This window comes from Durio zibethinus, chromosome 6, assembly GCF_047325235.1.
Source record: "Durio zibethinus cultivar Kanyao isolate XHJ-2024 chromosome 6, ASM4732523v1, whole genome shotgun sequence".
NCBI lineage: Eukaryota > Viridiplantae > Streptophyta > Magnoliopsida > Malvales > Malvaceae > Durio > Durio zibethinus.
In genome coordinates this window covers 3,887,501-3,908,872 of record NC_143167.1, presented here as the reverse complement: position 1 = coordinate 3,908,872, position 21,372 = coordinate 3,887,501, and the positions used below count along the sequence as shown (strand labels likewise).

General features: G+C 31.9%; 2 protein-coding genes and 1 pseudogene across 3 annotated transcripts in view; 2 read left to right on the top strand and 1 right to left on the bottom strand.

Annotated features, from left to right (window-relative positions):
- Positions 1-164: 164 nt before the first annotated feature.
- LOC111285151 (ABC transporter F family member 1) lies at positions 165-3,242 on the top strand. The gene is made up of 6 exons (XM_022874435.2): positions 165-293; positions 390-625; positions 1,050-1,123; positions 1,224-1,434; positions 1,532-1,766; positions 1,916-3,242. Exons 2-6 carry the CDS (start codon positions 398-400, stop codon positions 2,971-2,973), a joined length of 1,806 nt encoding a protein of 601 aa, XP_022730170.1. The 5' UTR covers positions 165-293; positions 390-397; the 3' UTR covers positions 2,974-3,242.
- Positions 3,243-8,915: 5,673 nt separating this feature from the next.
- On the top strand, positions 8,916-9,668 carry LOC111286293 (protein SMALL AUXIN UP-REGULATED RNA 51 pseudogene; annotated as a pseudogene).
- Positions 9,669-16,594: 6,926 nt separating this feature from the next.
- Positions 16,595-21,372, bottom strand: part of LOC111285607 (dolichol kinase EVAN-like) — a 5,006-nt gene continuing 228 nt past the window's right edge. Inside the window, exons 1-14 of one of the 2 annotated variants that reach the window (XM_022875132.2) lie at positions 21,253-21,372; positions 21,021-21,133; positions 20,678-20,884; positions 20,478-20,582; positions 20,308-20,378; positions 20,134-20,214; positions 19,847-20,061; positions 19,162-19,351; positions 18,990-19,055; positions 18,667-18,755; positions 18,466-18,580; positions 17,662-17,713; positions 17,445-17,545; positions 16,595-17,099 (exon numbers count right to left, since the gene is read on the bottom strand). The exon at positions 21,253-21,372 is cut by the window's right edge and continues 228 nt beyond it. In XM_022875132.2, coding sequence (XP_022730867.2) covers positions 16,986-17,099; positions 17,445-17,545; positions 17,662-17,713; positions 18,466-18,580; positions 18,667-18,755; positions 18,990-19,055; positions 19,162-19,351; positions 19,847-20,061; positions 20,134-20,214; positions 20,308-20,378; positions 20,478-20,582; positions 20,678-20,884; positions 21,021-21,133; positions 21,253-21,372 — 1,639 coding nt within the window. In that variant the 3' untranslated portion in view covers positions 16,595-16,985. The remainder of the gene's footprint in view (positions 17,100-17,444; positions 17,546-17,661; positions 17,714-18,465; positions 18,581-18,666; positions 18,756-18,989; positions 19,056-19,161; positions 19,352-19,846; positions 20,062-20,133; positions 20,215-20,307; positions 20,379-20,477; positions 20,583-20,677; positions 20,885-21,020; positions 21,134-21,252) is intronic. The other variant, XR_016342701.1, reaches the window with a different exon arrangement.

Genomic DNA, 21,372 nt, shown 5'->3' with positions numbered 1-21,372 from the left:
TTGCCCAACTGAAGGGTAAGACCAGACGCGTTAGATTCGAATACGGAAGCTAGGGAGGCAAACTCAGGTCCGTTTAAAAACGAACACGGTGGCGATATCACCGTACACGTGTCAACTCCTCCTTTCCTCTTCCTTATAAATACTTAGAGAACTCCCTTCTTCCCAAAGCTCTCAATATCACAACCCTATTTCTCGGCTTTTACCCGTGTTTCTTCCCAGCAATACACTGTAGTACCAATACTCCGTACTTCCAAACCCTAGATCCACCTTCACCTTCTCCGATATTTCCTTAGGTAACTTTAAATCAATATATCGGTTTTTTTTTTCAGATTTAATTTTTATTTATTTATTACTAACTTTGTCTTTTTGGATCTGTTTGTGGTTGTTAGGATTGAAGATGGTGTCGGACGCGAGCAAGAAGAAGGCAGCGCAGAAGAAGGCTGCCGCCGCTGCGAAGAGAGGAGGGAAGGTAGCTGCAGCTGCTGCATCTTCCAAGGCGGCGGCTTCCTCTGCGGCCGCGGAGAACGGAGTGGATAAGGTTTCTGATGGAGTTAGTGCGCTCCAGATATCCGATCGTACGTGTACCGGCGTGCTCTGCTCGCATCCTCTTTCAAGAGATATTCGTGTAAGTTGAAACATTCTTCCTTTCTGAGCTTAAATGTGATTGTATTTCTATTTTGCTTTCTATTTTGCTTGATTATTGGTGAAAATGGTAGTATTTGATTCGCTTTTTGAATATTTGTCTTTTAACTTGACGCCTTTTACTCTGTTTTTTAGGCTAAATTGTTTGAGTTAAAAAAGGGACATTTTTTAATGTTCTGTTTAAGTTTTGCCTCTGTAAAGTTTGTTCTTTTTGGTTACTGTTGATAGCATATTGCCATAGAATTTTCGCTAAATTTGTGACCTTGGCATTCCATTTATGAATATAAACAAATTAGTTCAACATTTTTTGGTATCTTTGAGGTGAAAGAATCTTTTTGTGTGTTAAAGATGAGTCATCAAGTCAAATTTATGTTGATGATGAATTGGATTTTTTCTCTTTGTTTCAGATAGAGTCCTTATCAGTTACTTTCCATGGACATGATCTTATTGTTGATTCAATATTGGAGCTTAACTATGGCAGGTTTGTTAACCTTACCTATATTGCTTGGGAATATTCATAGTAGTTCTGTTTGGGACTGTTATCTGATGAGACTGCTGCCTGTTTCATATTATCTTTGCAGACGCTATGGCTTGCTTGGATTAAATGGCTGTGGGAAATCCACGCTTCTTACTGCAATAGGATTGCGTGAACTTCCAATTCCAGAGCACATGGATATCTATCACCTGACACGGGAGATTGAAGCTTCTGACATGTCTGCATTGGAGGCTGTCATAAGTTGTGATGAGGAGAGGTTGAGATTGGAGAAAGAAGCTGAAATATTGGCAGCACAGGTTCATTCAGCTAAACAAGTCTTGTAATCACGCTAGAAGGTTTTCTTCAAAAACGTACATTGTAACCTTTTTCTTTTCACATTAAATTTTGTTTTAGGATGATGGTGGTGGAGAGCAACTTGAACGTATCTATGAGAGATTGGATGCCATGGATGCATCAACTGCTGAGAAACGTGCTGCTGAAATTTTATTTGGTCTTGGTTTCAACAAGAAGATGCAGGCAAAGAAAACTCGAGATTTCTCTGGTGGCTGGAGAATGAGGATTGCATTAGCACGGGCTCTATTCATGAATCCCACCATACTGTTGCTTGATGAGCCCACCAATCATTTAGGTAGGTCTTTATTGGTTATTTTTGTTTATCATCATACTGTTTATATGGTTATTTCTCCTGTTTCACATCTGAAAGCTGTTTGACATGTAGAACTGTTACGCCATGCTTCTCAACTCTGATCTATATACAATTGTCTTAATTTGAAACAGATTTAGAAGCTTGTGTCTGGTTGGAAGAAAATTTGAAGAAATTTGATCGTATCCTTGTCGTGGTATCACATTCCCAGGATTTCCTGAATGGAGTCTGTACGAATATTATCCACATGCAAAACAAAAAACTTAGGCTCTACACTGGCAATTATGATCAGTATGTTCAAACTCGTGCTGAATTGGAAGAGAACCAGATGAAACAATACAAGTGGGAGCAGGAACAGATTGCTTCAATGAAGGAGTACATTGCTCGCTTTGGTCATGGGTCAGCCAAACTAGCCCGGCAGGCCCAGAGTAAAGAAAAGACATTGGCAAAGATGGAGCGGGGTGGACTCACGGAGAAGGTAGTGAGAGACAAGGTTTTGGTCTTTCGATTTGTTGATGTTGGAAAACTTCCTCCACCAGTACTGCAGTTTGTGGAAGTTACATTTGGATATACTCCTGATAATCTCATATACAAGAACCTGGACTTTGGGGTAGACCTGGACTCAAGGATAGCACTGGTAGGACCTAATGGTGCAGGGAAGAGTACACTGCTGAAGTTGATGACAGGGGACTTGGTTCCTCTTGATGGTATGGTCCGACGGCATAATCATCTGCGAATTGCACAATTCCACCAGCACTTGGCTGAGAAACTTGACTTGGAAGTGTCTGCACTCCAATATATGATGAAAGAGTACCCTGGAAATGAGGAAGAGAGGATGAGAGCTGCTGTTGGGAAGTTTGGATTGTCAGGGAAAGCACAAGTGATGCCAATGAAGAATCTATCTGACGGGCAAAGGAGTCGGGTCATTTTTGCATGGTTAGCATATAGACAACCCCACTTATTGCTGCTGGATGAGCCTACTAACCATTTGGATATTGAGACAATTGATTCACTGGCTGAGGCATTGAATGAGTGGGATGGTGGCTTGGTACTTGTTAGTCATGATTTCAGGCTCATAAACCAGGTAGCAGAGGAGATTTGGGTGTGTGAAAATCAGGCTGTAACACGGTGGGAGGGTGACATTATGGACTTCAAGGAGCATCTCAAGAGTAAAGCTGGTTTGTCAGATTGAAGCAGCATTAATTATTATAATTTCCAGCTTATGTTTAGCACCCGGAATGAGTGTTCTCCTTTGGTGCATTATGATAATATCTATAGAGCAGAGGTGAATTATGATAATATCTATAGAGCAGAGGTAACGAGGGCTTTGTTATTGTTTGAAGCCATCGGGTTTCATATCCTCTGTTGGGGTTAGGCGGTATTTGTCGTCATTACTTTGAACATTATTTAAGCATATATTCTATCCTATGTTGTACTTTAGATAATATTAGTAGTTTTTTATCTGTTTTTCTACGACTATTTTTTGGTGTTAAACTTGAAACTACTACTTAGTGAAGTGAAGTGTAAACGTTGGTTTCATATCTAAAGTTTTTAAGAGTTTTAGGATCACGTTTGTTACGTAAGATTATAATAAGATTTAATAAAATAATATTATGAATAAAATTATATTAAATAGTATTATTTTATTTTATATTTAATATGTATAAAAATTAAGATAAAATAATTTATTTATTGATTAAAGTTATAATTTTTTATTTATTGATTAAAATTATGATTTTTAAAATTTATATAATTTATATTATTGATGTAATTTTTAAAGATATAATAAGATATGTTAATTTAATTCATGGATTAAAAATAATTTTTTTTTTTTTAGGAAGATTGAATTATTTTATATCAAGAAGACGATAATTTTTTTATAATCTTATTTTTTTTAATTAAATATAAATCAATATAAAATAATTGTATATTATTTTATCCATAATTTTATGCATCAAATGTAATTTTAAAGTCTTCGTGGCTACCGACTGTAATGGATATGAATGCTGAAAATGCAATTGTTAGAAATATGCAATTGGAATGTTACTTTTAACGACTTTAGGGCTTTGGAAAGTGGGCCAAAATTCCCAAATATTCTGTGGGCTTCATCTCTACTTTGTAGTATCTAAATTATGTGTGGACCACAATATTGGACGAAAATTGTCCAAAATTTTTGGGTTTTTAAGAACAACAAAGCTGAGGTTAAATAAAAAATACATGTACCTAGACATATCTCAAGCAAGATTGTCAAAAGTATTCCCGATAAAAATTTAGTTTAATTTAATTAATTTATATAATAAAATTTAAAAAATCTAAAATTAAATTCTAATATTTATTACCCTATTTTTTTTATATTTAATTTCAATAAAAGCTTACTAAACTTATTATTCAATTTATAAAAAAATATATACATAAAAGAGACTGCAAACAAATCATAGAAGATAAGAGGATTTAGAAAATGAATTTCGGACAAAATTTCAATCATGAGTATAAGCAAGTCGAAAACCCTTAAAGCTTAAGTTTAGCAATTTTGATTTGATTTGATTTAAAATGACCATGTGTTAGGCATTAATGCTATAGTTAATGGCTAAGAGGTAAAAAAAAAAAAAAGTCTTTTGGAGTGCAACTATAAAAGGATTAATATTATGAATAATGTTTAAATTATAATAAAATATTCAATGTAATACTTAAATTTTAAAAATATTTCAACTTCTTTATTCTTCAACCGCTAATCTCATCAAATTCCTACTTTGATCCCATTCGCATTGAAATTACTATTTTGGCCCCCTTTATCCATATTTTGCCTTAGTCTTTACTTTTAAATATTATATTAATTAACAAATTTATAATTAAAATATTACATTAAAAATTTTTAAAATTCAAATACCGTATTGAATATTTCATTAAAAATTAGTAATTTAGATCAAATGTCTATTGACTGATATTGTCCATTGATTATGTTCAATTATTTTCTTTGTCCTAAGAGTGATAATATCGTTTTCAAACTTGTCAAGGATGCAGATGTAGCAGCTGCCCAGTGCAACTGGACAAAATGTTTCCTTTTCCATTTCATTATAATTATCCTTTCTTAATATTGGTTTCTTTTGGCCATTTCTTCTCATTCCAATTTCGAAATTAGGTATAATTGGAAGATTTTTTTTGGAAATAAGTTACGTGACGCAAAGAATATGCAAATATGGTGTAAATATTGCACATATTTAACCAACATATGTTGATTCAAATAATAAGAAATTCGATTTTTCTTAAATAAAATCTCGGTTTCGAATTTTGTGAATAGAAAAAATAGGTTTGGAAGAGCTTACTCTTCTTATGAGATCTGACTCGACTTGATTTCAAATTAATTAAAATTTAAAGTGATTACCGAACATCGAAAAGTTTTATACCAAAAAAAAATTGTGCATATTTATATCCCTCATTTTTTATTTTTTATTTTTGGGTAGTTTGACAGTTGCTATCACAATAAATAACTTGGTTGGCAGTAGCGAGGATAAAATTTTAATTGTGTTGAATCATTGAAAACCAAAAAATAAAATAAAGGAAATATATAGATGTATGTTTCATTTTTTACATTGAAAAGTTGCTTTCATTTTGAGGACTCATGCACTCATTATGACATCTTTGTTTTTTGTTAGCTTTTGCTGATATAATCTGTAATCGGAGGAATTCCTAAAATATCTTTCTGAAAAAAATATACAGTTACATATTTTAGATTTAATTTGGATAGACGGTGAAATTAAAAAATAGTAATAAAAGTTATTGTAATTGTTATTGAAAAAAAATTATTATAATTATAATTGAAAAAAGTTTAATAAAAAATTTATACTAAATAGATATCATTGAAGTTAACATTTATATCTAACTATGATGTAATGAGTTAAATCAGATTGTATTAAAAATGCTATAAAATTCAAACCTAATCTTAATCGACGGAGTTCCATATATAATTCAAATCATAGCTTTTTGAGCAAAAAAAAAAAAAAAAAGAATTCCAATTGCATTTCATGTTTGTGATGGACTTCAAAGCAGTTTTTGTGCATGAAATTTTTTTCCATACATGGAACAAATTTGACAAGAATTTGATCCATAATTTCTACTTTAACCCCTCAATGCCCCAAGACCCAAAAAGGAAAAAGAAATCAAGCAGTACTCTATAGTCACCTGATAAACATGCAAAACTTGTCTGTCATGGAATTCCAAGAAGCAGACTGATATTTATGATGCTAAAAGGAATGAATAGAAGTAACTATGATATCAAGCTAGCTAGACAACCTTTATCTATGCATGCCACATTAATTGCCACACATTGCTCTCTTATCGGATAAGACTTTGCTATACTTCCAAGAAGAAACATCCAAAGGTCAAGGTTGACGGTTCAATTCGAAATTGATAAATTTCGATTCGATTCAATATCGTAAAATTAAATTTTTTTTTAAAATAAAATTTTGGATCGGATTGAATATTGTTAAAAAAAATTAAGGTTGAGTCGGATTCGGATATTAAATAAATTTGATCCGATATTATATAAAAAATTATTTTTTAATTAATTATATATATTTATATTTAAAAAATAATATTTTATATTTTAAAAAATAATATTTTATTAATTTAAAATCGGATCGAATCGAATTTGATTTATATAATGTTAGGTTCGGATATAAAAAATAAAAAAAATTTTGAATTTAAATTTTATGATAAAAAAATCAAATTAAATTCGAAATGAATAAAAATTCATCCGACTCAATCTGTTATCAATCTTGAATACGATTTAAAAATTTTCTCTCAACAGTATTCTTCTTTGTCTGTATTTTATACAGGTGATGTAGGGCAAGTTTCCATAATTTCCAAATGCGTAAAGTGTTCTTAAAGAAAACGTGAGAAAACAATCAAGATTTCAAAGGAGACAACTGTTATTACTGGGTATCCAGGGGTATATGCTGTATTGTTCCATCGGATCCCTTGACCCCAGAAATAAATTTTATAACTATATATATATATATATTTATTTGACTAGAAGCGGAAGGGAAAGCCAATGTATATCCCAGTGTTTATATTTGTACTTGAACAATTCGATGGGTCTAATCAACATTTAGTAGAGTTGATGGAACAATTCGGAGATAACGTATAAAGGTCACAAATGATATTATAAATTAAAGAAGCAGAGAAAAATGTCAGCCATTGGAACCTTAAAATTCGTTTTGTCATTGAAATTATTTAGAATGGTGCTGGAAAGGAAAGATGTTTAGTCGACATCAAAATATGTTCTATGAATGACTGATCATTGTTTTCCGTAAAAGATTCAATGTCCCTGACATTTATTTGTTACTTATATTTGAGACAAAACTGAAGACTTAAAAAACCTACCACGAAATTGCTTTGAAAGCTGCAACTCGTAAGAGGAAAAAGTGTTTGGTATTTTTTAAACACAAATAAATTTTATAATAAAATTAATATGAAATAAATTATGCATAAAAAAATATTTAATGTGATTCAATCAATTAATTATATTTATGGATGAGACAAAAAATAATATAAAAATTATAAAAAGTATAAAATATTATAAGTAAATATTAATTTTGAGTTTTTAAACAATCATAATTTTCATATTCCCTAATGTATAATTTATGAAATATTCTTTATTTCATCTAATTGATTTTTTTCAAATAAATTTTTTTTTTACATCTCTACAACCTTATCTCTCCTATAGAGATCTTGTAACTTTTTCATAATTCTAAAAGTTAATAATCACTTCATATTTATAAAACTCCATTACTTGATTATTAAAAATTTTTATTTATTAAAAACTCTTACTCATTAAGAATATTTATTTTTAATTGCCAAGTAATTCTTTAACTAATAAAATTTCATTGAAATTCAAATTGATTCCTAATTAAAATGAGTCAATATTTAACAAATCTTCATCTTAATACAGATTCTACCATAATATTGACCTTCAAGAAATCTTAACTACACATGATCGAATCAGTGTTAACTCCACTTGATTCAAACAAGATGATTAATACTTATGTACAGTTAAATCAAATTCACTCAGTTGACTCTACTTGCAACTAACGCCTTGTTGTAGCATCTTCTCTTGCATGTCTCCGATCTTGTGAATACAATCTTAACAACAAATCATCTTCTAAATTGATGTGAGATAACCTCAACAATCTCCTTTTTTTCACATATCATGCCATAGGGGAAAGCTTTTATACCTAGCTCATGAAGAGATTTTGGCAACAATTGATGTGAAATAACCTCAACAATCTCTCATTTTCACACATCAGGCTACAGAGAAAAGTTTCTATGCTCGACTCACGAGGAGATACTAGCAACCTGGCTCTGATACCAATTGTTGAGATTTTTTAAGTAGAAAAAAATTTCACAATGAAATAAATACAAAATAAATCACATACAAGAAGTAATATTTAATGTAATTTGGTTAATTGCCTACATCCACGGATGATAAAGAAAATCTACTATAAACATAGAGATTATAAAGAGTACAAAACACCATAAACAAACACTAATATCAAACTACTGAAACAATCTTAATTTTCATACTCCTTAGTGTATAACTTATAAAATATCCTTTATTTCATATAACCAGTGTTTTTCTAAACAAACTCTTTTTCATATCATATAGAGATCTCATAACTCTATCTCATAATTCTAAAAGTTAATACTTGCTTTATATTTATAAAGCTCCATTATTTGATCACTAAGAATTCTTATTTATTAAAAACTCTTATCCATTAAGAATATTTATTCTTAATTACTAAGTAATTCTTTAACTAATAAAATTTTACTGAAATTCAAATTAATTCTCAATTAAAATTTGAGTTAATATTTAACAAAAACCTCAATGATACGAGGGAAAAGATGTAGGATTAACCAGGTTGACTGTCTCAATAATTTGAAGGTAGACAAACACGTTTAACTGAAAAGGACCGTTTATTGAAGGCTTCTAAGAAATCCTTCACTCACACATGACTGGTCTTCCAATTAACTCCAAAGTCAGGCAAGCGATGCCATGTCCTTTTCAATTTGTTTTTCCTGTAGCTCTTTCGGTTGAATGCAATTAAAATCCGTCCAATGTTTATCTCTCACCCTGGACTGGAGTTTAAACGCGTCTATAAATAGATCGAGTTAGGAAGCTAAAAGATATCCAACCAAAAAAAAAAAAAAAACATTGCCATGGCTAAGCTTAGGAGCAGTGACAAGAAGAAGAATAGAATTATGAAGCTCAAGATTGTTGCAGAGAAGCTTCATAAGAGTCTTTTGTTAGGAAGGAAATGGAACTCCTTTCGCGGCGAACATGATGAAATTCACGATTCAACCTATGTGCCTGAAGATGTAAAGGAAGGACATTTTGCTGTGGTTGCGGAGGATGGTGAGGAACCAAGGAGATTTGTGGTTCCATTGAGTTATTTGACACATCCAACTTTTTTAATGCTCTTGGAACAAGCAGCCGAGGAGTATGGATTCGATCGCGAGGGAGCCTTGACAATTCCTTGCCGTCCAAGTGAACTTGAGAGGATATTAGCTGATCAGCAATGGCAAGAAGGGGAATCTAATGCTAATTTCAGCTAGAGTTCCTGTGAAGCCATGATACAAAGCTATTGAAACAGAAAAGGAGCTACCTGCAGTTTCGAGATATATATATATATATATATATATATATTTATATATAAATATATAGCTTGATGAATTTAATTCCACCCCGTACTAATTAGTCTTCCTTGTGGACGACTCCATGAATTGTTTTCTGATCATCTCCTTTTTCAATTCATGTTTTCTACTGATACTTCGGGGTAACTAAATGAAATGGAAAAAAAGAAAAAAATCCTAGCTATGTCCTTGAAATTATTCATATGAATTCCTTCATTACGAAAGTAGTATGTGGCCATTTCCGATCAAGCAGAAAAGTCACCAGCACAGCTTTTGAACAGTACTCACCCGAATAAAAGTACATCGAGTAAGAGTACCTAAGCAGATAAATTAAAAGATGGATCTTTGCATCTCACAAATTTGTAATTACTATGACAAATATATGCAAAGAAATTTGGCTGAAAAATGAATCCCCACAACTTCTTTTGGTTTTGACTGTCAAATAGTAGTAGCATTCTTGTTTTATAAGCAACATTTAGAGCAAAACATCTCTCAGAGCCTACTCAATACGACTTTTTTGAAAGGATAAAAGTGTGCATTTTTTTTTCTGTAGTTAACAATTGAGGAGAGATTATTTGAACTTGATACCTCTTCTTTTTAGAAGAAAATAATGACTATCAGTCAGGCTAAATATGCTTCCACACTTTTGATCCAAAAGCTTGAGATGAACAAACTCTGATAAAAAATCAATTACCAATGAATAGATAAATGGGAAATTTGGAAAAGTTCATTATTTTTATCTCTCAACATCTCCAGATTGAATACTTTTTAACTTCTTACTTTGAAACACTTCTTAGAATCTTAATTGCTAGCTGTAAGTTTGTAAATCGATCGATGCGTAGCTTCCAAAGATGACAGAAAATATGTCATGAATTTAACTTAGATTTCACTGAACACTGTTAACCTAGTAGACCTTGTTTCTGCAGGTTCAACTTGCAAAAAATCTAGAGGAAATTCAATAATGAGCTCCCCAACTTAAGCCACGATCAATTTGCTTAATTCGTATGAAAAAAATTTAATTAAGATCTTATTAAGAAATGTTTTAAGAGCTTATTTCTTACAATTACTCTGTACCAGCATTACACTCAAACCTACAGGAGAATATCTATAAATACCTTGCCGGCCTTGCCATCCTAAATCTTACAACCACATGCATGAGATAAGCTTCAGGTGGGATATCGGTAATTTTGCATTAAAAATATGTTTGGAAATACTTCAAAAATGAAAAGGAGAGGTGATCTGAAATTTGAATTGATTGCCTGTAAATCTTGAAAATCGGTTCCATTCCATAGATTTACAGTGAAAAGAATAACTCAATTATCATAGACTACATAATGAAACATTACTCAAACCTAGGTTCCAAAACATTCAGACCAACATTCTCTAGTTAGCTAGCTCACCGCTTTATATCACAAGGATACCGCTACATATTAGAACAATTTTCAAGCATGTTGATGATGGTACAAGACCAAAGGCAATGAAAAAAAAAAAAAAATTTTTTTTTATCCGAGTCAAATACATTTCTAGCATCTTCGGAAGGAAATGTTCCTTTCGACTGTATTAAAATTTGATATGATTTGGGAAGCCCCGGGGGGGCTCCTCCTCTGCTTTTGGCTATGAGCTGACTATTACAGTGAGGGTCCATGACAGGTTTTGCACATGAAATTGTTTACCCTTTTGTCCACAGCCTCGTCAGATTAGATTGAAAATTCTTTTTTTTGGGATCCCACATAAAGATGAGCTGGAAGGAAAAAGTGCAAAAGCTCACATATGATATTTAACAAGGGAGGTGGACTCCATTGAGGATCAATATCATCTATCTTTCTCCTTAAGATATTTTTAGGGCAAACGTTGTCTTCTAGCTTCTTGTCTATGTATACAAATCTATATTACTGTTAAAAATGGCCCCAAGGAGACAGCAGTTCATTCACTCAATAGTGAGCAAAAATTGGTCCCATTTGGAGATGCTGGCGTTATTAGAGGACTGATGCAACTACGTACTAAATTAACTTGATGTAACACTTTTGCTAGAAGTAGGATAAATGGAGTAAAATCAATGTATCCGGTACGGCTTAATGTGTGACATATAATCCCTCATTGTTTGCTAAATTACTCAGGGAGGGAATGCTTAATAGAATCCGCAGTTTTTAACGTCCACTCAAATGAGTTCTTTTTTTTTTTTTTTTTGAAACATAGCAATCATGAATATTTTGACTTTCGGTGCAAACTTAAAAAGAAAAATGGAAATTAGGCTTGGGTTTCTTTTGGTTTTTAAAACCCAAGCCTTCTCAAAGCCCAACCACATGGTCTTTAGTTGGAGATCAACTCATGTATATTTAGGGACGGCAATCAATCCCGTCTACGATGGGTTTCGGCTATGGGGTCGGATTTTTTTTTTTGAATTTCGATTTTTGGGTTGGGTAGATCAAGTATAGTTAGAGAATAATCGGGGTCGGATTGGGTTGGAATATCTTAAAACCCGACCCGACATTATATAAAAAATTATTTTTTAATTAATTAATTAATTAATTATTTATATATATATATTTATATAATGATATTTTTAAATATTTATATTTTAAAAATAATATTTTATATTTTAAAAATAATATTTTATTAATTTTAGGTTGGGTCGAGTCGTGTACGGTTTACATAGTGTCGGGTTGGATCGGGTTCGGATATAAAAAAATTGGGTAGGGTCAGGTTCGGGTATGCTAAAGCATAAAGTCGGGTCGGGTTCAAGGAGAGCAAAACCCGCCCCGAACCCGACCCGATGCCATCCCTATGTATATTAGGTATTTATTAAAAAAAAAAAAAAGAAAAAGAAAAATTCATATATATTAGGTTAAATAATAAAAATTCTTAAACTTTATTATTTTATTTAAATAAATTTTTGTATTTTTATTGCACTCAAATAAATCTTTAACTTTTAATTTGTAATCAAATAAGTTTTTAATTTTTAACTTGTATCCCAATACATCCTTAACTTTTAATTTATACTTAAATAAGTTTTTAACATAAATTAATTTTTCATTTGAAATAAAAGTTTATTTGAATACAAATTTAAAGAAAAAGAACTTATTTAGGTATAATAAAAATATAAGACCTTATTTAACAATGAAATAATTCAAGGATTTTTTTAGTATTTTAACTTTCATATTACAATTACACTACATTGTACTATCACTTTTTTTATTATTATTATTTGAAAAGATTACTAATATCATCTCTATGAAAATATTATGCCTAGCTTGAAAATTCACAGGCTTGGACAACTGCATTATAAAAATGGCATCAAAATTTGCCCTTTTATCTTTTTCTAAATTAGGTTTGGAATTGGTCCCTGTTATACTCCTGACTCGTCCCAAAGAGATCCAGGTCCCAGCATGGCGGGTATTGAAACTGCCTGCATGCATATGTAATGAAGACATTTCATGTATCACTCAGTCAAAAGGGTCATTAACTTTAGAATAATAACTTTCAAGGGTCAATCCAAAAGCTAGCTTACTTTGGACAATGAAAAATGGGAAATGTAAGTGATCTAATATTATATGTAGAAGGATTAACACATTGATAGCCATGCATGCAGATCAAACTCACCCTCAAGTCAATAGCCTCTCAAGCTTCCTTGGCTGACATGGGATTTCAATGCACCTTCATGAACAAAACCATACTCCTCAAAAATGCAGGGTTGTTCAGATAATTCAATGGAACAACAAATCTTTTCAGGTCATCTTTGTCCATAGCAATTACGGCGAAATGCCCTTCCTTAACATCTTCAGGCGCATTGGTGGATTGATTATCGGAGTTTGAATTCGATTTCTTACCCAAATACAAGACTCCGTCCTAGCTTCTTAGCAACAGTATTGAGCTTAGCCATTTCTTCCCTACCTTCTTTAGCATGTAATAACTTTGGTTTATATATATATATAGTAACATAAGTTTGAGAGCCAAAAAGAAAGAAACAAGAGTACGGGCTCGGTTTGGTCGGACAGATCGAGTTGAGAGTCAATGAGGAGGAGAACAGCACATGTGGATAATTTGGGTCGAGCCTGTCAGTTTACCATGAAACGTCCTCTTTTTTCCTTCGACGGCTTCGGTCATGACATGTTCTGCCAGGTCATATCATGTCCGTTCAAAAGTAAAGTAATTATTGAAGCTTTTATCAGTCAGCCGCCTACAATTCATTTGTTTCCAATCTAATAACTCATCCAAATTTGATAGTAGAAGATGTAACATTTAGCAATCCATTTTACATGTTTATCCACTTCATCACTCTAATTCCATATTATTGTTAAACTCTAAAACACAAGATTTCAAGCTTTGTCAAAGTCAAAAAGCCCAAAAAAAAAAAATTATGACTATGTAGAACAAATTTATTTCAAATGAAGAAAATGAAAATTTGAAGCTAAAGAGACATGATAACATTTAATAGATGCTCATATCTTTCCCGATAAAAATTATATAAAGTTATTTATGTAAAGTTTGTAAAGTTTTTTTCTTTAAATAATATAATAAAAATTATAATAAAAAATTTAAATTAATAGATTAATAAAATTTATATGAAAATTAATAATATATAAAAAATTATTAAAAATATTATTTATAATTTAAATTTAATTAATACTTATTCAAACGATAAAAATTTTATTAATATTTTTATTAAAAATATTTATTTAACAAATATATCAAAATTTATTAAAATTTTTTTAAATTTTATACACTTGATTTATATTATGAGATCTTTTAATTTATTAATTTTAATTTTTATTTATTTATTTTTAATTAAAAAATTTTACAAAATTTTCTTATAAAACTTTATTTAAGTTTTTTCCCAAGCCATTGACATTCCCAGCAGATAATGATGCATTGCCAGATGTTTCAATAACTGAAAGCTTCTGCACAAGACGACAATTGATTGGGAAACCGAAAAGCCCCAAAAATATTTCGTTGCAGCCTGCGAAGAGAATGATGAATATTATTATTAAATTTAATATTGTTATTCTTTTTTGTTACAGCGGAAAGTGATGGTGACGAAGGTGCGTCAAGTTGCAGCAAAAAAGTTCTTTGTTTTTTCTCCTTCTTATCCTATGTGACATACTTTTTATATTAATTTAATATTATTATTTTATAATTTAAAATTTTTATTTCATATAAATTTTAATTTAATATTTTTAATTATCATTTTTCTTCTCATCGTAATTTAACTCATAATCACCGTTATATTTATATTCAAATATATATTTTTATCATTAATTTTAATATCTTCGTTACAATAATCAACTCACATTTATTATTATTTTTAATTTTATCGAAATCAATCTCACTATTTATCTAAATGGATATTTAGCTTATGAATTTTTGACGAAATTTGTAAAATTTTTATTAAAAATAATTAAATTTAAATTTAAATTAAAAGTTTAAATTAATAGATTGAAAATTTTTGTTACATGAACTAAGAGTACAAAATTTTAAAAATTTAAAAAAATTTTGATATTTTTTAAATAGGATTTTATAAAATTTTTATGATAAATAATTGCCGATTGAGATGAAGATATATAATTGTATCTTGGTTTATTAAACCTACAATTTAGAATACGGGTCGAAAAGCCTATCCATATGTGATTTTAGAGATGGGTTTTTTTTTTTTTTTTCATATAAAATTTCATTGGCTATGACAAGAAGTAACCTTATAGTATCTCATAAATCTAATCACTTAATTAACTGTGAAAATTCAAGTTTGAATCCTTCAAAATTCAAATTGAAATATTTCATATATATTATATTCGATTCTTTAACCCCAAACATTACCCTCACAATTCTTCAACCCAAGCACACCCATAGAATGCATTGTCTGCTCTATCCTCTTCCGTGGAAAAGATGGAATGTGGAAATGAAAAAGTGCAGAAAAGTTCATAGAAGAAACATTTTATAGATTAGTTGGGTGGGAGATTCAGGTCTAGCTGTCATCACTCATCAGATATTTGTAGAGGCGACATGAAATGAAAGTACCCCATCTCCTTGATGAGAAGCAACAGCATTATTGTAAATGGTCCACATATTACATAATGTTGTTGGCAACTTTCTTCATTTATATTTTTTGTATTAAGGGAAGGAGGGATTCAAATCCTGTTTTATTCGAAATTAAAATATATATTCATTAGATGCTTCTCATTGGAGTCTCACTTGAACGATTAGAGAGAAAAAAAAAAGATGAACATCCGATGTTGGATATTTAGAAATTTATTACTGTCTTTAAGAAAAAGGTATTACTATATATATATATATATATATATATATATAGACACACACACATCAGCAAAGAGAGATCAAAACATTTAAAGATAGATGATAAAAAATGTGAATGTAAATAATAAGAGATGATTAAAAAAATTAAATAAATGAAAAATTAAAACTTTTAAAAATAAATCACAAAAAATATGAATATAAATAATAAGAGATGATAAGAGGATTTAAAAAATAAATAAAAAGATTATTTTTATAAAATGGAATCATGCAAAAAAATTTAAAACTACAACTTAACATAATTTTTTTTTTTTTTTTATAGTTGATCTCAAAATTATAAAATATAAAACTTTATTTATTGATGTTCTATACATACATCGATAACATGTCAATATGAAAAGGTCTTGGATATGAGAAAAAATATCTCCTTGTAGGACAGGCACGTCCTACAACATGTACATGTTGAAAATTTCGGGTGTTTTTGGTTTTCCGAAAATTAAGATAAAATTTTGTTAATGTGTTGAATCTGGATGACCATTATGGATATGCTGGCAGGTGGGTTTAGACAAAGGCCCCCTCCCTGCCCTACACTTTCTGAAAATCCTGTTCGTAACCAATAATTTGTGCATGACAGGCACCATATTTCTAAACTTTATTGTCCCAATGAAATACTCTCAGTTAAAACAAGTTGAAGGCTCAAACTTGGACCATAGCAAGCCCAAACCTCATTGGGTTAGGAGTGAACTATCAAGAGGAAAGCCTCTGTTTCAAAGTTGGGCTTTGCAGGTTATTCCTGCTTTATTTAATAAATGAATTGAGGAACATAAAGCTTAAAATAACAAGTGTTAAGATTAAAATGATCGTAGATGTCAAGAAGATTACCCAAAGATGAATTACTAGTATTAATGCTGAAAAATATTCAAATGATTACAACAACTTACATGTAAAATTATTGTATTCATGTAAAACACTACACAAAACAATCCTAGCTGTCTATAAACCAATCGTTTTATGTTGCGACTCACTTGTCTCTGATGGCTCAAAACGCCTAATGAAATATTAAGACTCAGCTAGCTCATTCTACACCAAATTCTAGATTATTCTGAAACTAAAATGGTATGGGATGCAACAGGCTCTTTGGATTCCATGAGTGTGGTTAGTAATATCTATCAAAAGAATAAAAAAAGCCGCTAAATAAAAAGCACGTTGTTAGGATTTGTTTATAAATATCCATGTATACTTATCTTTTTGGAAGGATGAAGTATGCGTTTACAAACAGAGGAGGCAGTAGAAGACAAGTGGCATAAAAGCATTATCGAGTTGCGTTGTGTAGGCCTCCAACAAACCACTTGTGGTCACGGCTATGAGAAGAGGGAACCAGTGCTGCGGAATTGGAATTTAAGACATCACTATACATATGATGTATCAATAACCCAAACAATAAATTAGGTCCACAGAACCATCTAGGTCGCAGGCTGAATTGACTCATCTAGGAGAGTGAAGTCTACATTTATGATGCCAATTCAAAAAGCTTAGGAGTTTTTTAAAATAATCAGAAAGAAACTGACTTAGCCAGGTTGGATGTTTCACTGAACAAATTCATTCCAGGCCAAGTTGCCAAAAATGAATTTATGATGAGTATTCAGTCAAAATGTGCATGTATTTGTGTGTGTGTGTGTGTGTGTGTGTGTGTAAGAGAGAGAGAGAGAGAGAGAGCGAGAGAGAGACCTGAGTTAGAATGTATCCTGTGGATGCCAAAAGTGGAAGCAGAACAGAGCAAGCAGCGAGGACAGATGTTATACCAGCTGCAGTGCCTTCGATAGTTTTCTCTGAAGTGTAAGAAGTTTGCTAGAGTTAGCAGGTATATTATAATACCCTTGGAAAAAGCTTAAGCATTAAGAAATAATAAAAGAAGAAGAGAGAAAGAAAGAAAAAATATTCTTACTGCCAGTTTTGCTCCACCTAAGGACACCATACTTGTGGCCAACCATTGATGCCTAAGCATAAAAGCAAAACAATTATACCTTTATGATCAACTTGGAAGGAGTAGTATTGGCAGGCAGCTAATTTGATTACTTTGTAGACATTTTCATACTTATACCTTTATTAGTTGTTGATTATCCACATTGTTAAAAATTATTTTGTAATATAGCCATAATAAGGAGTCCCACTCCCTGTGGTTACTTCGCAAGTGTGGCACTAATGGTGGTAGTGGAGTCAAGGGGTTTTTTTAATGCTTAATTAAAGATGGCTAAGGCTTTTCCCTTCTCTCTTTCTGGATTGGCTTGGAGTAGAAAACTTGTCTAGGTTTAAAAACTTTGGCCATGTTCACATGGGATGTTAACACTGTTAATCATTTGATATTGAGCCAATTCAAGTGGAAATTTGCATAAAATTTTAGTTCAAGAGCCAAATTTAACCTCAAAGAAAATCAAAAGAGAAGAAAGTGACAACATCAAAACCATTGTGACACATGGCACAATATCAACAAGTGATGATAATTGCAAACATTATGTGACTTTTTTTTTTTTTTTTTATTAAAGTAAGAAGAAAGAGCCTGCCAGCAAAATTATGGGAAGAGGGAGAGGGAACAAGCTGGCATGAATTTTTGGAAAGGAACAATTGTGCTAATGATATGTCAGAGTACGCCATTTTCCAAATATCTAGAAATTCTCAGGTCAATACAAAAGTGAGAAATTTGAAATGGCAAGAAATTGAAGGCCCCAACGGCAACAATAAGCACACTTACCATTGTATCTCCAATGCCAAGGCTTAAAATTCCAGCAAAAGGGGTAAGAGGTCGATCATTGAACCCAGAGGACATCCAGATAGGAAGTGCACATCCCAATAAGAGTGAAAAGTGGCTACATAAATAAAAAAGGGACCTTACTTGAACTTGCTTGCAACAAGTATATGCATTTTAGTTCCCAGTAATGGTAACATGTCGTACCTGACAATAAGAAGATCCGAATCACGATGATCTGTAAAGGCACTCATAAATTGATGCACAAGTTGCCCTAAAGGCCAAATTCTCCAAACCTGGCTACAAGGAAAGGTTATGCAACATCAACCAAGAAACTTTAAAACAAATCAGCATTTTCCCAGCACATTACAAAATGCAGACCCTGTTAATTTGTGATACTTGCAAAAATACTATCCTTCAAAAATCTTAACTAGTGAACATTGGGACAGAAAGTAGAGCAACTTCACACAACATGATTACTTGATAAATTGTCAACATCTAGATAATATTTGCAAGTTTGGTGAACTTACTCGAATAATTTCTAAAACCAAGAAAACTGCCAAAGATGCACCAAATGCTAGATCAAGAAATTTTGGCTGGAAAAAGTAATTACAAAGTCAACATAATATCTAAGCAAACCACTACTAGAATGAAGGAGCAAAAAAAGGTTGCTAAATAATTGATACATGATACTCAGATCACCTGGTAAATAAGAGCGGGCAGAAACATTGAAACAGCTAGCAGATGGTAGTATTTTCGAAGAAGAATCCTCTCGATCTTACTATTCTTAGAAATGTTGTAGAACCTCAAGACAGATGCATATATCAAACCCAACCAGTAGATGCATAGTGACAGTCTTTTAAATGGTTCCGAAAAAACAAACTGGAATATCCTGTTAAAATGTAGGATGAAAAAATAAGATACTTAGAAAATTTGGTGGAAAACAGCAGACAGCATGAGAAAAACCAAATAATGGTAGCATAGGAAGAAAACCGTCATTATCTGTAACAAGAATTCCTTTAAATTCATCTGATAGCATAGATCACTTTTTTCTCTGCTGCACAACCTTTATATATAGAATGCCCGACAAAGAACTGTAGCACAAATAACTTGCAACCCTAGGCTATAAGTATTCTAATAGCAACACCAGAACAACATAGTTTTATCAAATACCATAGAAAGCAAACCACCCATTGCACCAATAATACCTATAACAGTTAAACTTAAAGCACTAAAACCTCTTGATAAACACCTACTTACCTCCACGTCAGATTAGATTACAAAAACCAAATGTAAAGGAGATAGATAAAAGTCAAAGAAAAGAGATGTTGATAAAACAACATTATAATAAAAGTCATATTAAAAACATCTTTGAACAATGACATACCATAATACGGGATGTACATCAAAATCTAGGACAATCATCATCCAAGATGGGGAAATGGCAATCATGATAAATCCAAGGGAAGTAAAGAATATAAGAGATCTCCCAATTTCTTTGCTTTGTCTTGATTCAGAGTTGTTAGCTACCCAAAAGTGTTCCCATAAGCGGATAACAAATTTAAAGACTGCTGAAAAAATAAGAAGTCCAAGCAGCACACCCTGCACAGAAGGAACAACTTTCACTATCTAGCTAGACCATTTACAAAGAATTTCATCACTTGAGATCCATACCTGAATAATGATACCTATCTCACTTCTTTTAATTCCATATCGTATGGATAATAACTCTGGTGAAATCAAGAGTCTACAGACCTGTTAAAACAATGTCATTAACATTAAAATGCTAATTCTGCTGGATTTTTCAGCCATAACAGCCTGTATCTGGTGTGCTAAAGCAGCCCAAACCTTTGAAATGGTACATGCCAACATGTCACCAAAATAGAGTACCAGACCTGAAGTCACCAAAAGAGCTTCCCCTGCAAAAATGAGGGACATAAAATATCTTTTCAGTATGCTCAGTAAGAAACACTTGGGTGATAAAAGTTGACATACAGAAAGAGTAACATGATACAAACCGATTGAAGCACAACATGGGAACGTATTGAGAAGATGTTGAATTAATTTCACTGCTGCAAATCCATGACATAGCAACCATAGTAACTTTAAAGCTGTGTTAAAGCCTGTATGCAGACAAATGAAACCATTCGTTACTCAATGCAAGTAAGCTAATTTTTCACCTCCACAGCTTACCATAATAACAGAAGGACTAACTTACCAGTATGGGATATTGTGGCAAGTGAAATACAGCAAACCACCGAGTATAAGATGACACAGCTTAAGCTAAACTTTGAATCCCAAACACTACAGGAGAAATGGGGATTCTTATTGTTGGCAGCATACCACAAAACAATGGAGAGGAATATAAGCACACCGCAGCAACAAGCCGATGTGGCCCAAAATTGCATTGTCATATGTTCAAGCTCTACACACAAATATCAAACATAAATCCATAATTTTCTTATATATTTCCTACAATTCTTTGTAGAATTCATTTGTGAATCTATAATTTACTTTGTTAATCCAACTACAAGAACATTTTTTGAGGCGAAAATGAATACCTCCAAGCTCAATTTTTTGCAAAGACAGAGCTCTCGAGAGCTGAATCAACTTCGAGAGCATTACAGTTGGCAACGTAACTGCTCCTAACATTATTCCCGATGAAGCACCTGGCCTATTAAACAAACAAAAATTCAAACTTTCATATTAAAAAATAAAAGAATTTAACAAATTGAGACTCTCTAAAACCGTAATTCTCCAATTGGAAATGAAGTGCAGTTTTTTTTTACTTGCCTGGTTTTGAAGAGGGACAGGGAACCGTCGTCGGCGCGGATCTCGACGAATATGGAGAAGAGGGAAAGAAGAGAGAGGGAGAGGGCTTGCGGGAGGAGAGAGAGCGGTACAGAAGATAGA

What these genes read in the sequence shown, in the direction of transcription:
- LOC111285151 (XM_022874435.2), top strand. Translation starts at nt 398, where the DNA reads ATGGTGTCGGACGCGAGCAAGAAGAAGGCAGCGCAGAAGAAGGCTGCC. An exon ending in CTCTTTCAAGAGATATTCGT is followed by an intron (nt 626 to 1,049) that starts GTAAGTTGAAAC and finishes TCTTTGTTTCAG; the next exon opens with ATAGAGTCCTTATCAGTTAC. An exon ending in CTGAAATATTGGCAGCACAG is followed by an intron (nt 1,435 to 1,531) that starts GTTCATTCAGCT and finishes ATTTTGTTTTAG; the next exon opens with GATGATGGTGGTGGAGAGCA.